Below are 13,771 nucleotides of genomic sequence, written 5' to 3'. Positions count from 1 at the left end.
ACTGTTGGTGCTCACAGGTCTTATTAATCTAACCTGGGGACCTCTACTGATGACTTATGGGTCTTGGGTCATGATGACAGGGCCAGGGGAGGTGTACCAATGATTGGACTTGTGTTTCTGACTGTTTTGGTTCCAGTAATGGTGGATGTGATAGATGTAAATATAAATAGCCTATTTAGAGGTTTAACCAGGGACTCATGTATCTGTTTTTGTTTATAGGCATTGTGAAATGGTGCATTAAATCCCCTTTTTTTGTTGATCTTCCTCCTGCCTGTTTTTCCAGGAGGAGATGAAGGAGAAGGCCAAGGTGGAAGAGGAGAAGAAGGATGAGGAGAAGGGAGGACCCCAAAGGCATTCCCGAGTTCTGGCTAACGGTTTTCAGAACGTCGACCTGCTTAGCGACATGCTGCAGGTAGGCGGGCAGAGTGTTGGAGGGAGTGGAGGACTGTCAGCAGGAAAAGAGACAAGAGAGCAGTAGAGGAAAGTAGGTCAGCAGACAGCTGCTGCTCCCTAAAGATGAGGCTTTCATCACCACCTACAGGCTTGATGAGGCAATTTCACCCCTAAAATAGATGATGTATACATACAGCACACTGTTGTAGTCCTGGACAAGTTCCTCAATGAGTTGAAGCAGGTGACTTTGTCCGGGCTACAGCGAGATGCTGTTTGTGGGGTGGGGGGGCTGGAGTTGGGAACACTGATTTTAATTGGCACTCTTATCAGAGCGACTTAGTCAGTGTATTTGAAGTAGGTGAGACGACCACATCACAGGTATTGGGAGTAAAACGTTCCTCAATTAAAGCAGCTGTCGGCTAAATCAGTGCTAGTAAGAAAAGACAAGTTGGTGTTGGTGTCAGAAAGACCAGTACAACGGTAAGGTGTTTCTGTCTAGATACCATACCAATGTTCAAGCTGCTGTTCATGTTTTACAGGAACACGATGAACCCATCCTCAAGCACTTACAAGAATATCAAAGTCAAATTCTCAGACCCTGGCCAGCCATGGTAGGTCTGTCCACCGCACTGCTCTGCTGATGCAATTCTCTACTAGACCTTATATCAATGTATTGAAAGCCAATGAATCTTGGTATTCCCACTGGTCAATATTCAACTCTTTCTTGCTCTTTTTCTCTCTCCAGAGCTTCTCTTTAGAATTCTTCTTTGAGCCCAATGAGTTCTTCACAAACACGTTGTTGACAAAAACCTACAAGATGAGGTCTGAGCCTGACGAGAGCGACCCCTTCTCCTTCGACGGGCCTGAGATCATGGGGCTGCACAGGGTAAGACGTGCTCCGTCAAACTGCTCCTGTTGTTGTCCCATAGAGAATCCTATTCAATTAGTTTTCTTCATCTATGGCGCATCCTTAGTAAACCCCCTAGTTGCTCCATCGTAGCCTCTGGGACAAGGAAGGATGCTAGATCAAACTGAGATCCAAAGCTGAGAGTCTTGTCCGTGTCTCTTGGTTATTTCAGCTCTGGACAGTCATTGCAGGCACTAACATGTTGTTTTGTTTCATGAGGGGGAGGGTTTAAGGGTCATGTCAGTAGCTAGAGTATATAAAAATGATCTCCTTTTAAATTAAGTTTGAATGAATATAGATAATCAGGTTTATGCACTCTTATCTGTTGTCTGCTTGTTTGGGTCAGTTACAACAGACTACCCTTTATTTTTAACACTAAGACATGGGTGAGGAATGCATCGGTTTGTCCGGTTTGATAAAAGAAGTGTCCTTTAAACAAATACACCATGTTGTCGGGGTTCTATTAAAAACCTTTGGCCTTATCTTAACCTTAGGGCTCAAAGAAACATCTCCACTAGTCATTGGTTGGTGTGTTAGTCCTGCGTCTGGTCTCCTGGTAACCCTGGTGTCCACCGCTCTCCGCCCCGCAGTTGTACGATCGACTGGACGAGGGCAAGAAACTCACGCTGAAGACTATCAAGAAGAAGCAGAAGCACAAGGGGCGTGGCACAGTCAGGACCGTCACCAAGACAGTCCCCAACGACTCCTTCTTCAACTTCTTCACCCACCTGATGTCCCTGAAAGTGGACGATCTGGTAAGTAATGCTTTCCGTTGTGTCTAAGTGCAGGTGCTGGAAGTGGACTGAAAGTGAATGCAGGTATTTTATTTGTGTTGCCGCAACTCAACCTTTCTCTTTAATGCCAATATCATTTTGCCAAAATTCTAGAAGATGCCGGAACTCAAGCAATAGAACATTTTTGGGTGTGTTCCAATTCAACTACTGGTGCAGTGTGGTCTATCAAAGTTGGTGTGGCCACGAATGGTTAGTCTCATAAGCTCTGACTGACGTGCCGGTGACTCTTGCCCCTCCAGGACGAGGACTCTGAGGCTGTCCTCGCCGCGGACTTTGAGCCCATCGGACCACTATCATCCGCGAGCGTATCGTCCCCAGGGCTGTGCTGTACTTCACAGGGGAGGCCATCGAGGATGACGATGATGAGTGAGTACCCCACCCAGCCTGTGTAATGGCCCTGTCCTTTGACCTCTGAACCAAGCCAACTGGCCTTCATGTGTTCCCTAACACTGGTGTCCCCTCTTGTTGCAGTACGAATAGGAGGGAGAGGAGGCTGATGAACGAGGTAAGGCCTTAACTAGCTAGGTCTCTTCACCTGCCTCTCACTAACCCGGTCCTGTTATTGACCTTAGCTAGTTGGTGTCTGTCTCAGTGTTTAACAGTTTCCTCTTGTGTTTCCTAGGAGGGTGAGGAGGAGGGAGAGGAGGAGAATGACCCGACTATGACCCCAAGGTGGGTGGAGAGCTTACTGTTGATGTTGTCATGACCTAATGTGAGACCAATGATCAGAAATATCAGATTTCAACATACAGAATAGAATGTGTACCGCTACTCCAAATGCATCATGAACACCAGCCGCCATGTTGGATTCTTCTGTCTATATACTACTGATCCCACGTTGCATCAGAACACACAGCGTCGGAACCGTTTCCCTGTCCCCTTGCTTCTAGTGTAAGGGCTGGATTTCCAGACACGCATTAAGCCCTTGTCCTGGACTATAAAGCATTCTACATTTGTGTTTTGGTTACACCAAAGTACATTTTATTTCCACTGAACGCTGCATTGCCTTGCAGCACTGTGTTGCAGTGCGTTCTGTGTGGTGCATACGTTGGATTTATGGAATGTATGTTAGATGGCTTGACAGAACTGGTAGCAAGAAGGTGAATGTTGAACTTTTGTTGCACACATCAAAATGATGCTGCATAACATTTTGCTCAATGCCGCTATCGGTGTGATCGAGCGTTAGTCCAGGACTCGTCTCATTCTGTGTCCCGGAAACCTCTAAAATGAGAAGTTATAGTAAAGAGAATGGTATTCTAACATCTCAATATCATTTCAAGAACTATCAAATACCCTTTTGTGGGCGTCTGGTCATGGGAATGTTTCTCTTCAATGGAATGCCTTGAAAGCATGCTTCTACTTGCTGTCTACATCTTGCTAAACTGAGACTGCTGTAAATTGGAATCGGATACTAAATCTGTCAGGTTTTGACTTAGTTTCAATAGCTCTGCATGCCAAAGCTTTATTTGATTTTGTTTGGGCGAATGGGAACAGTACTCCTTCTCTTGCTGTATAAAGCCTCTTGAATTCTGTATTCTGCCTATTTTTTGCCTTTTAATTCATTAATGTTCATCTCCAATCACTTGGCACCTTTTGTCAGCTATACTCTTAAAATTTTTCCTCACTGGTTTAAGTGATGTCTGTAGAAAATAACCCTCTCCTGGTAGGTACAGCTTGTGAATTGTCAGCTTACGCGACCCGCTCCCTCCTGCACCTTTTCATTTTTGGCACGTCCATTCCTCAATCTCCTTGCAACGCCCCGTCCACCTCATCTGCACTTACAACTAACATAGTGGCTTTTTTCTTTTCCCCTTTAACTGTAGTGGGTGATGCATTTTGAGTTTTCTCTTCTGTATGTTGAAGCTAGTTAAACTTTCCTCCAATTTGACCCTATTTGTCTTTGTACAAAATATTTGTAACACCAATATTTACGTTTGTTTGGAGAAGACTAGATCAACGTTGTTGGAGAAGACTAGATCCGTTTGCCACACCTGTTTTGTGGATTTGTATTGTTTTGAGTCTTAAGCCATCGTCTGTTCATTCTCTCATTGTTCACTTTTTTTTACTCCAGAGACTGTAGTCTACAATCTGGAAGGGGTGCTTGTTAACTGTCTTCCTCCTCTGGACACGCCTGACTTTGTTAAGACTGCGTGGGGGGAATCCCAACTTCCACTTCAGTCGAATGGTTCACTTGGTCTCCCACTGACATCAATGCACGACTAGTGAAAGTTTGACTTGAGTTGAAGTTCTGCTTAACCCCTCTGTCCTGGAGAGCTGTTGACCCTGTAGGTCTGTTTGACCCCCTCCCTGCATTGCTGCCAATAGATTTCATTCGTTTTCCTCCCCTGTGAAAGAATGGCGTCTGTATGACATCAGTGCGCCCCCCCCCCCCCCCCCATCACTGTTATGAGAACTACGGGTTAGTGCATTTACAGTATGGAGGTTCTATGCAGCAGTCAGTGAAGGCTCTCAAAGTAGTTATTCAACTTTTAAAATTTATAATATTTCCATTTTGAATATTCACCACCACATTCCCATCTCTAATTGATGGTGTCTTGGACCTGGAATTTGTTTATGGTAGTATTCACCAACTCTGGTCTGATACCAAAGCACATTGCCTTTATTTCCAGTGGCATACACTTTAACAACATACTAGTATTGTGTGGCGTGTTATTGGGTCACTGTTCAGAAATCTCTAGCCTCAGTGCCAGGATGAACTTGCCCTATACCCTGTCAATGTTTGCCTCAATTGGACATAGGAAAATGTCTGAAGCCTAAACCTTGTGTGTGTGTGTGAGGGTGATTAGTGTGTATGTTCGCTTCTCAGTTCAGCTCTAACGTCCTCTATTTTGGTCTCTTGCAGAAGGACGCAAATCCCCAGCCGAGTGCAAAGCAACAGTGAAGGCTGCGGCTTTGAGGATCAACTGCACTGTAACAGCTTCTCAAAATAAAAACACTTACTTACGCCTTATAATGTTTTGTATTTTTCTTGGTAGAAATAAAAAATAAAGGGTTTCAAGATTTTGTTACAAAAACCTCTAATATAATGTGAGCAGTGGGCTCGATATGCATAGTATTTTACTAGACACCCCCCCCCCCTGTACAAATAGTTAGAATGCCACAAACTCCCTGAAAGCATGATCTTGTTTCTCTCACTGCTAAACTAGTTTGGTTCTTGTGAAGTTTTTGTTGTATTGCTCTTGGACAACAGCTGTGGTTAGACTGCATTGAGGCAGGTGATGAGAAAGCAACCCATTCCTTTTTCCTCGCGCTACCAAAGTTACCCCGTCAGTTTAGGTTGGAAGTCTTTGTCATTGTATTAGCGGCCTCGAGCACGGTCAGAGCATAAACACTGCTTTTAGTCATGACTAATGAAAAAACTTTGACTCGCTGTGCCATTTGGCCACTCAAGCATGCCATTTAGAGCAGGGAAAGCGGTTATTGGCCACTGGGTGGCTGAATCAAGTTGTTCAATCTAAACATTCCAGTTTGCAGACTGACAGGCAGTGGATGTTTGAATGCTCTCTGGGATCAATATTACCTCGACGACATGGTCTGATTTGTTAAACAGAACCATGTGTTAGCTGCTAAATTTAATGGCTGTTTCTGCAAGTTATTTGGTTTCTATTAATACTTAATGCTCTTTCTGAATTTCAATTTGCGTTAAGGGAATGTTTTTCCTCCAACACGCAGCTTGGTCTTGTCCAGTCACCCTTAACATTCCAGATGATTTGACAAGGGACAGTTCTGAGGTTTCGCCAGCAGGGGGCACCCCATGCCAATAATCTGCTTCAGGCTCTTGTTAGGCCTACAGTTGACTTGTCTTTTTCTATAGCACTTTGTTACTACTTAGTCATGTATCAGTGGTGTCCCTCTATGGTTGGGCTGTCGGTCCAGTAGCCCTTGTGCAAATCAAAGTGAGCAGTACTTTGGGCGGCCGTTGTCATACTGCGCCCTGCTGATGCCCTATGGGCTTTCTCCTGCCCATGAAATATTCCCTGTAAATACATGATTCTCCAAAGTGCATTACCCTTTAATTTGGGAATCCCACTTGACTTGTGTATCTGATAGCAATAGGTTCGGAACAGGTTCCCGTCCGAGGAACAAAACGACCAAATTCAGGCTTATGTTGGCATGTGGTCGTGGCTTTTGAGCCTTGTAACTCTTGAGGTTTAAGATCGTGCTTGTCTGGTCCCTAAGCATACGGCTAATTTATCACTGTGAAGGAAAGGTGGCAATGAGTTCTGGTAGAAGTCCTGTCTGTTGACCGCCTCTCTGTAGCCAACCCCACCCAGCAGGTCACACTGAAGCATGTAAGAGCAATACTTAGTCAGGGAATGGAAATAAAATGGGGGAAAAAAGTATCTAAAGCCCACCCACCACCTTTTTCCTTTTAGTGGAGACAGCCATGTTGTAGGTGTATGTTGGTGGTGGCGCCCTCGCTGCTCAGCTAGTGGAGCTCTAGGGAGTACTGCTGCAGTCAGGAGGAGATAAGTCTGGACTGTTCTAGGGAGTACTGGATTCTTGTCTGACTCCTTGAGCAGCTGTTGTCAAAGCTAAATGCTATGCTAAAAAAAACTACTAATGTACTTGATACCTGTATGTATATTCATGAATAAAATTGGTTACGTGTTTTGCTTTTGTCTCTGCAGTTTCTCCTTCAACATGAGCTGCTTGATATATAAACACTGAGCTCTATAAACATTTGAGTAGCTCATTGAGGTGACCAGTTCATTTGGTATATGTACAGACACAGTGTAAATGTCGTGTAGACTGCTGCTTACAAGTTCTCTTACTAAATCTATTAAAAGTTACTAGGGTAAATGGAACATGAGTACAATGACCGAGCCCTAAAAATGAGGTCTGTGCAGTATACAGTGAAATGAAGTGCTCTGTATATATCAAACATTAACGCTGTCCTAATATTGAGTTGCACCCCCCCCCCCCCCTCAGAACAGCCTCGATTTGTCAGGGAATGAACTCTTAAGGTGTCAAGCGTTCCACAGGGATGCTGGCCCATGTTGACTCCAATGCTTCGTACAGTTGTCAAGTTGGCCGGATGTCCTTTCGGGTGGGTGACCATTGGTACACACCTGGAAACTGTTTGAGCGGAGAACCCAGCAGTGTTGCAGTTCTTGACACTAAACTAGGCGCCTGGCACCTACTACCATAGCCTGTTGAAAGCAATTATATTTTGTCTTAACACATTCACCCAATGGCACACGCAATGTCTCAAGCTTAAAAATAATTTTGGCCTGTGTCCTCCCCTTAATCTACACTGATTTAAGTGACATCAATAAGGGATCATAGCTTTCATCTGGTCAGTCTGTCATGGAAAGAGCAGGTGTTATGTTTCATATACTCTGTGTATAATTGAACAAAAAATATAAACGCAACAATTTTATGAGTTAGTTCATAGGGAAATCAGTCATTGAAATGGTCATTAGGCCTAATTCAATGGATCTCACATGGCTGGGCAGGGGTGCAGTCATGGGTGGGCCTGGGGGGGTATTGGACCACCCACAGGCGAGCAATCCCAACCATCAGAATGAGTTTCCCCACAAAGGGGGAATTTATTACAGAACATAAATACTCCTCAGCACCCCCTTCCCTCAGACGATCCCGCAGGTGAAGAGCCGGATGTGCAGGTCCTGGGCTGGCGTGGTTACACACGTCTGTGAGGCCAGTTGGACGTACTGCCAATTCTCTAAAATGATGACAGAGGCGGCTTATGGTGAGAAATGGACATTCAGTTTCTCTGACAACAGCTCTGTTGGACATTCATGCAGTCAGCATGACAATTACACGCTCCCTCAACTTGAGGCATCTGTGGCAGTGTGCTGTGTGACAAAAACTGCACATTTGGTGGCCTTTTTTTGTCCCCAGCACAAGGTGCACTGTGTAATGATCATGCTCTTTATCAAGCTTCTTGATATGCTACACCTGTCAGGTGAATTTATTATCTTGGCAAAGGAGAGATGTTTCACTAGCAGGGATGTAAACAAATTTGTGCACAACAGTTGGAGAGAAATCAGCCATTTGTGAGTATGGAACATTTCTGGGTTCTTTTATTTCAGCTCATGAATATGGCCAACACTAATTTTTTGTGTTTTATATTTTTGTTCACACCAGACAGTAGAGGTCCCCAGGTTAGATTAATAAGACCTGCTGAGTCACCAGACAGTAGAGGTCCCCAGGTTAGATGAATAAGACCTGCTGAGTCACCAGACAGTAGAGGTCCCCAGGTTAGATTAATAAGACCTGCTGAGTCACCAGACAGTAGAGGTCCCCAGGTTAGATCAATAAGACCTGCTGAAGCACCAGACAGTAGAAGTCCCCAGGTTAGATAAGACATGGAGTCACCTGTACCTGTTTACTTACTGTCAACTCTTCCTCCTCATCAGCCTTCCACTCACACTCCTCCTCTGTGGGCTCATAGGCTGCTTTAACTATGTCGCTTCGCTGGAGGGAGAGAAAAACAGTCAGTCCCTGTAAAGCCAACAGCCAGGAGGACAGAGCAAAACATTTAAATAAAAGCCCAGAAAAGTCATCGGTTTAAACCAAGATAATGTACTAGGGGCTGAGGTGCCAAGCCAGCGCATTATTTACGCAAGACAGCAGTTTGGCCACACCGTCTGCATGTGTGAGCATCCCAGCTTGACCCCGCCCCAGTTTCTCAGCTCCATCCCTGGAACAGGCTGCAGCTCTTTAGTCAGAGGATTCTGCTAAAACCCCCGTCCGCTCCAAAGAGGGGACTGGGGGGGCAAAAGCTACAGTCTGTCAGCATTGGATAAGCAGCAGCTGCAGCAGGAACTACACATGGGCAGAGTGACTGCTCAACACTAGATTGAGAATACTGGGGTGTATTCATGAACTTTTGGGATAGGGGGCAGTATTTTGACATCTGGATGAAAAGCATGCCCAAAGTAAACTGCCTGCTACTCAGGCTCAGAAGCTAGGATATGCATATAATTGGTAGATTTGGATAGAAAGCACTCTAAAGTTTCTAAAACTGTTAAATTAATGTCTGAGTATAACAGAACTGAAAGTGCAGACAATACCGCCAGAGGACAAAACATTATAAAAGAAAAATATATATATATATCGGCATACCGCTGATTTCAATGCCTGGCACTTTTATAATAGGGCAAAATCGTCTGATTGCAGTTCCTAGGGCTTCCACTAGATAATCTTAAAAAATACTTTCAGGCTGGTTTTTGAAAAAATGAGGGAGAAGTTGTAGTTTTTCTAAGCGGCTCCCATTTTGGCTGTAGTGTTTCCAAGCACATGGCCGAGAGAGCGCGTTCTTTTTGTTTATCTCCGGTAAAGACAATAACGATTCTCCGTCTTAAATGTTATCGTTTATTTGCGTATTAGGGTACCTAAGGTTTGATTATAAACGTTGATTGACTTGCTTGGATAAGTTCATTGGTAACGTTTGGGATTCATTTTGTATGCATTTTAAAGGAGGGAAACCGAGTGGATTATTGACTGAAGCGCGCCAGCTAAACTGAGTTTAATGGATATAAAGGACTTTATCGAACAAAAGGATCATTTGTAATGTAACTGGGATCTTTTGGAGTGCCAGGCTTACGATGAGCACTAGGGGTTTACTAAGGATGCCCATAGGATGAAGAATCTAATTGAATAGGATCTCTATGGGACAACACAAGGAGCAGTTTGACGGAGCACGTCTTACCCTGTGCAGCCCATGATCTCAGGCCCGTCGAAGGAGAAGGGGTCGCTCTCGTCAGGCTCAGACCTCATCTTGTAGGTTTTTGTCAACAACGTGTTTGTGAAGAACTCATTGGGCTCAAAGAAGATATTCTAAAGAGAAGCTCTGGAGAGAGAAAAAGCAAGAAAGAGTTGAATATTGGGACAGTGGAATACCCAAGATTCATTGGCTTTCAATACATTGATAAGGTCTAGTAGAGAATTGCATCAGCAGAGCAGTGCGGTGGACAGACCTACCATGGGCTGGCCAGGGTCTGAAAATTTGACTTTGATATCTTGTAAGTGCTTGAGGATGGGTTCATCGTGTTCCTGTAAAACATGAACAGCAGCTTGAACATTGGTATGGTATCTAGACAGAAACACCTTACCGTTGTACTGGTCTTTCTGGCACAACACCAACTTGTCTTTTTTACTAGCACTGATTTAGCCGACAGCTGCTTTATTGAGGAACGTTTTACTCCCAATACCTGTGATGTGGCGTCTCACCTACTCAAATACACTGACTAAGTGCTCTGATAAGAGTGCAATTAAAATCAGTGTTTCCCAACTCCAGCCCCCCCACCCCACAAACAGCATCTCGCTGTAGCCCGGGACAAAGTCACCTGCTTCAACTCATTGAGGGCTTGTCCAGGACTACAACAGTGTGCTGTATGTATACATCATCTATTTTAGGGGTGAAATTGCCTCATCAAGCCTGTAGGTGGTGATGAAGCCTCATCTTTAGGGAGCAGCAGCTGTCTGCTGACCTACTTTCTCTACGCTCTCTGTCTCTTTTCCTGCTGACAGTTCTCCACTCCCTCCAACACTCTGCCCGCCTACCTGCAGCATGTCGCTAAGCAGGTCGACGTTCTTGAAAACCGTTAGCAGAACTCGGGAATGCCTTTGGGGTCCTCCTTCTCCTCATCCTTCTTCTCCTCTTCCACCTTGGCCTTCTCCTTCATCTCCTCCTGGAAGAAACAGGCAGGAGGAAGATCAACAAAAAAGGGGATTTAATGCACCATTTCACCGATGCCTATAAACAAAAACAGATACATGAATGAGTCCCTGGTTAAAACCTCTAAATAGGCATATATAATTTTAACATCTCACATCCACCATTACTGGAACCAAAACAGTCAGAACAAAGTCCATCATTGGTACACCCTCCTGGCCCTGTCATCATGACCAGACAGTAGAAGTCCCAGGTTAGATTACTGTCTGGTGCTACAGCAGGTCTTATATTAAGGTCCCAGGTTAGATTAATAAGACCTGCTGTAGCACCAGACAGTAGAGGTCCCCAGGTTGATTAATAAGACCTGCTGAGGCACCAGACAGTAAAGTCCCAGGTTAGATTAATAAGACCTGCTGTGGGACCAGACAGTAGAGGTCCCAGGTTAGATTAATAAGACCTGCTGTAGCACCAGACAGTAGAGGTCCCCAGGTTAGATTAATAAGACCTGCTGTAGCACCAGACGTAGAAGTCCCCAGGTTAGATTAATAAGAGCTGTAGCACCAGACAGTAGAGGTCCCCAGGTTAGATTAATAAGACTGCTGAGTCACCAGACAGTAGAGGTCCCAGGTTAGATTAATAAGACCTGCTGTAGCACCAGACAGTAGAGTCCCAGGTTAGATTAATAAGACCTGCTGTAGCACCAGACAGTAGAAGTTCCCAGGTTAGATTAATAAGACCTGCTGAGTCACCAGACAGTAGAGGTCCCAGGTTAGATTAATAAGACCTGCTGAGTCACAGACAGTAGAGTCCCCAGGTTAGATAATAGACTGCTTAGCACCAGACGTAGAGGTCCCCAGGTTAGATTAATAAGACCTGCTGAAGCACCAGACAGTAGAAGTCCCAGGTTGGATTAATAAGACCTCTGTAGCACCAGACAGTAGAAGTCCCAGGTTAGATTAATAAGACTGCTGTAGCACCAGACAGTAGAGGTCCCAGGTTAGATGAATAAGACCTGCTGAGTCACCAGACAGTAGAGGTCCCAGGTTAGATTAATAAGACCTGCTGAGTCACCAGACAGTAGAGTCCCAGGTTAGATTAATAAGACCTGCTGAGTCACAGACAGTAGAGTCCCCAGGTTAGATGAATAAGACCTGCTGAGTCACCAGACAGTAGAGGTCCCAGGTTAGATTAATAAGACCTGCTGAGTCACCAGACAGTAGAGGTCCCAGGTTAGATCAATAAGACCTGCTGAGCACCAGACAGTAGAAGTCCCCAGGTTAGATAAGACATGGAGTCACCTGTACCTGTTTACTTACTGTCAACTCTTCCTCCTCATCAGCCTTCCACTCACACTCCTCCTCTGTGGCTCATAGGCTGCTTTAACTATGTCGCTTCGCTGGAGGGAGAGAAAAACAGTCAGTCCCTGTAAAGCCAACAGCCAGGAGGACAGAGCAAAACATTTAAATAAAAGCCCAGAAAAGTCATCGGTTTAAACCAAGATAATGTACTAGGGGCTGAGGTGCCAAGCCAGCGCATTATTTACGCAAGACAGCAGTTTGGCCACACCGTCTGCATGTTGAGCATCCAGCTTGACCCGCCCAGTTTCTCAGCTCCATCCCTGGAACAGGCTGCAGCTCTTTAGTCAGAGGATTCTGCTAAAACCCCGTCCGCTCCAAAGAGGGGACTGGGGGGGCAAAAGCTACAGTCTGTCAGCATTGGATAAGCAGCAGCTGCAGCAGGAACTACACATGGGCAGAGTGACTGCTCAACACTAGATTGAGAATACTGGGGTGTATTCATGCTTTTGGGATAGGGGGCAGTATTTTGACATCTGGATGAAAAGCATGCCCAAAGTAAACTGCCTGCTACTCAGGCTCAGAAGCTAGGATATGCATATAATTGGTAGATTTGGATAGAAAGCACTCTAAAGTTTCTAAAACTGTTAAATTAATGTCTGAGTATAACAGAACTGAAAGTGCAGACATACCGCCAGAGGACAAACATTATAAAAAAATATATATATATATCGGCATACCGCTGATTCAATGCCTGGCACTTTTATAATAGGGCAAATCGTCTGATTGCAGTTCCTAGGGCTTCCACTAGATAATCTTAAAAACTTTCAGGCTGGTTTTTGAAAAATGAGGGAGAAGTTGTAGTTTTTCTAAGCGGCTCCCATTTTGGCTGTAGTGTTTCCAAGCACATGGCGAGAGAGCGCGTTCTTTTGTTTATCTCCGGTAAAGACAATAACGATTCTCCGTCTTAAATGTTATCGTTATTTGCGTATTAGGGTACCTAAGGTTTGATTATAAACGTTGATTGACTTGCTTGGATAAGTTCATTGGTAACGTTTGGGATTCATTTTGTATGCATTTTAAAGGAGGGAACCGAGTGGATTATTGACTGAAGCGCGCCAGCTAAACTGAGTTTAATGGATATAAAGGACTTTATCGAACAAAAGGATCATTTGTAATGTAACTGGGATCTTTTGGAGTGCCAACAGAAGAAGATCTTCAAGGTAAGGCATATATTATTCGCTATTTCTGACTTTCGTGTCGCAACTCCCTGGTTGAAAATGATTTGTTTTGCATGTGTGTCTGGGCGCTGTCCTCAGATAACCGCATGGTGTACTTTTGCCGTAAAGCTTTTTTGAAATCTGACACGGCGGGCTGGATTAACAACAAGTTAAGCTTTATTTTGATGTATTGCACTTGTGATTTCATGAAATTTTAATATAGTAATTTATTTTGAATTTCGCGCCCTGCAATTTCACCGGATGTTGGCCAGATGGGACGCGTCCCAATGATCCACAAGAAGTTAATAAGAACAATTTGGTGGGTGCTTATATTTGTCCTATTTACAAGTGAATTAATATGCATGTGTGAATTGAAATAGTGTTCTTTGGATATCCCACCCACGGAGTCAGGACACAGCAAAAACGTTTGGACGCACACAGGATGAAACAGGGAGGGACCTACCTGGATTTGCCCAAAAATAATTGGCTCATTTTGC

General features: G+C 44.5%; 2 protein-coding genes, 1 long non-coding RNA gene and 1 other non-coding gene across 4 annotated transcripts in view; 3 read left to right on the top strand and 1 right to left on the bottom strand.

The window, feature by feature from the left end:
- Positions 1 to 1,114: 1,114 nt before the first annotated feature.
- LOC112077172 (nucleosome assembly protein 1-like 1-A) lies at positions 1,115 to 2,211 on the top strand. Its single transcript, XM_070441598.1, has 3 exons — positions 1,115 to 1,279; positions 1,891 to 2,055; positions 2,188 to 2,211. Exons 1-3 carry the CDS (start codon positions 1,211 to 1,213, stop codon positions 2,209 to 2,211), a joined length of 258 nt encoding a protein of 85 aa, XP_070297699.1. The 5' UTR covers positions 1,115 to 1,210.
- LOC112077174 (small nucleolar RNA SNORA14) lies at positions 1,356 to 1,484 on the top strand. Its single transcript, XR_002895355.1, has one exon. It is a non-coding gene; the product is annotated as a small nucleolar RNA SNORA14 (small nucleolar RNA).
- A 90-nt stretch (positions 2,212 to 2,301) lies between the features above and the next one.
- LOC112077171 (uncharacterized) lies at positions 2,302 to 5,113 on the top strand. The gene is made up of 2 exons (XR_002895353.2): positions 2,302 to 2,766; positions 4,958 to 5,113. It is a non-coding gene; the product is annotated as an uncharacterized lncRNA (long non-coding RNA).
- Positions 5,114 to 9,761: 4,648 nt separating this feature from the next.
- Positions 9,762 to 13,771, bottom strand: part of LOC112077170 (nucleosome assembly protein 1-like 1-B) — a 19,835-nt gene continuing 15,825 nt past the window's right edge. Inside the window, 7 exon segments of the mRNA XM_024143745.2 lie at positions 9,762 to 9,915; positions 9,917 to 9,934; positions 10,066 to 10,137; positions 10,648 to 10,694; positions 10,697 to 10,775; positions 12,076 to 12,122; positions 12,125 to 12,155. Coding sequence (XP_023999513.1) covers positions 9,790 to 9,915; positions 9,917 to 9,934; positions 10,066 to 10,137; positions 10,648 to 10,694; positions 10,697 to 10,775; positions 12,076 to 12,122; positions 12,125 to 12,155 — 420 coding nt within the window. The 3' untranslated portion in view covers positions 9,762 to 9,789.

The sequence above is a fragment of the Salvelinus sp. IW2-2015 genome, unplaced genomic scaffold (genome assembly GCF_002910315.2).
Source record: "Salvelinus sp. IW2-2015 unplaced genomic scaffold, ASM291031v2 Un_scaffold4354, whole genome shotgun sequence".
Classification (NCBI taxonomy): Eukaryota; Metazoa; Chordata; class Actinopteri; order Salmoniformes; family Salmonidae; genus Salvelinus; species Salvelinus sp. IW2-2015.
The sequence above is the reverse complement of the archived record's forward strand: the minus strand, read 5'-3'. Positions and strand labels throughout refer to the sequence as shown.

Excerpts from the sequence above, each read along its gene's own strand:
- LOC112077172 (XM_070441598.1), top strand. The coding sequence starts at position 1,211 with ATGAGGTCTGAGCCTGACGAGAGCGACCCCTTCTCCTTCGACGGGCCT. Across the intron at positions 1,280-1,890 it reads AGATCATGGGGCTGCACAGG|TTGTACGATCGACTGGACGA; the intron begins GTAAGACGTGCT and ends TCCGCCCCGCAG. Across the intron at positions 2,056-2,187 it reads CCCTGAAAGTGGACGATCTG|AAGATGCCGGAACTCAAGCA; the intron begins GTAAGTAATGCT and ends CCAAAATTCTAG.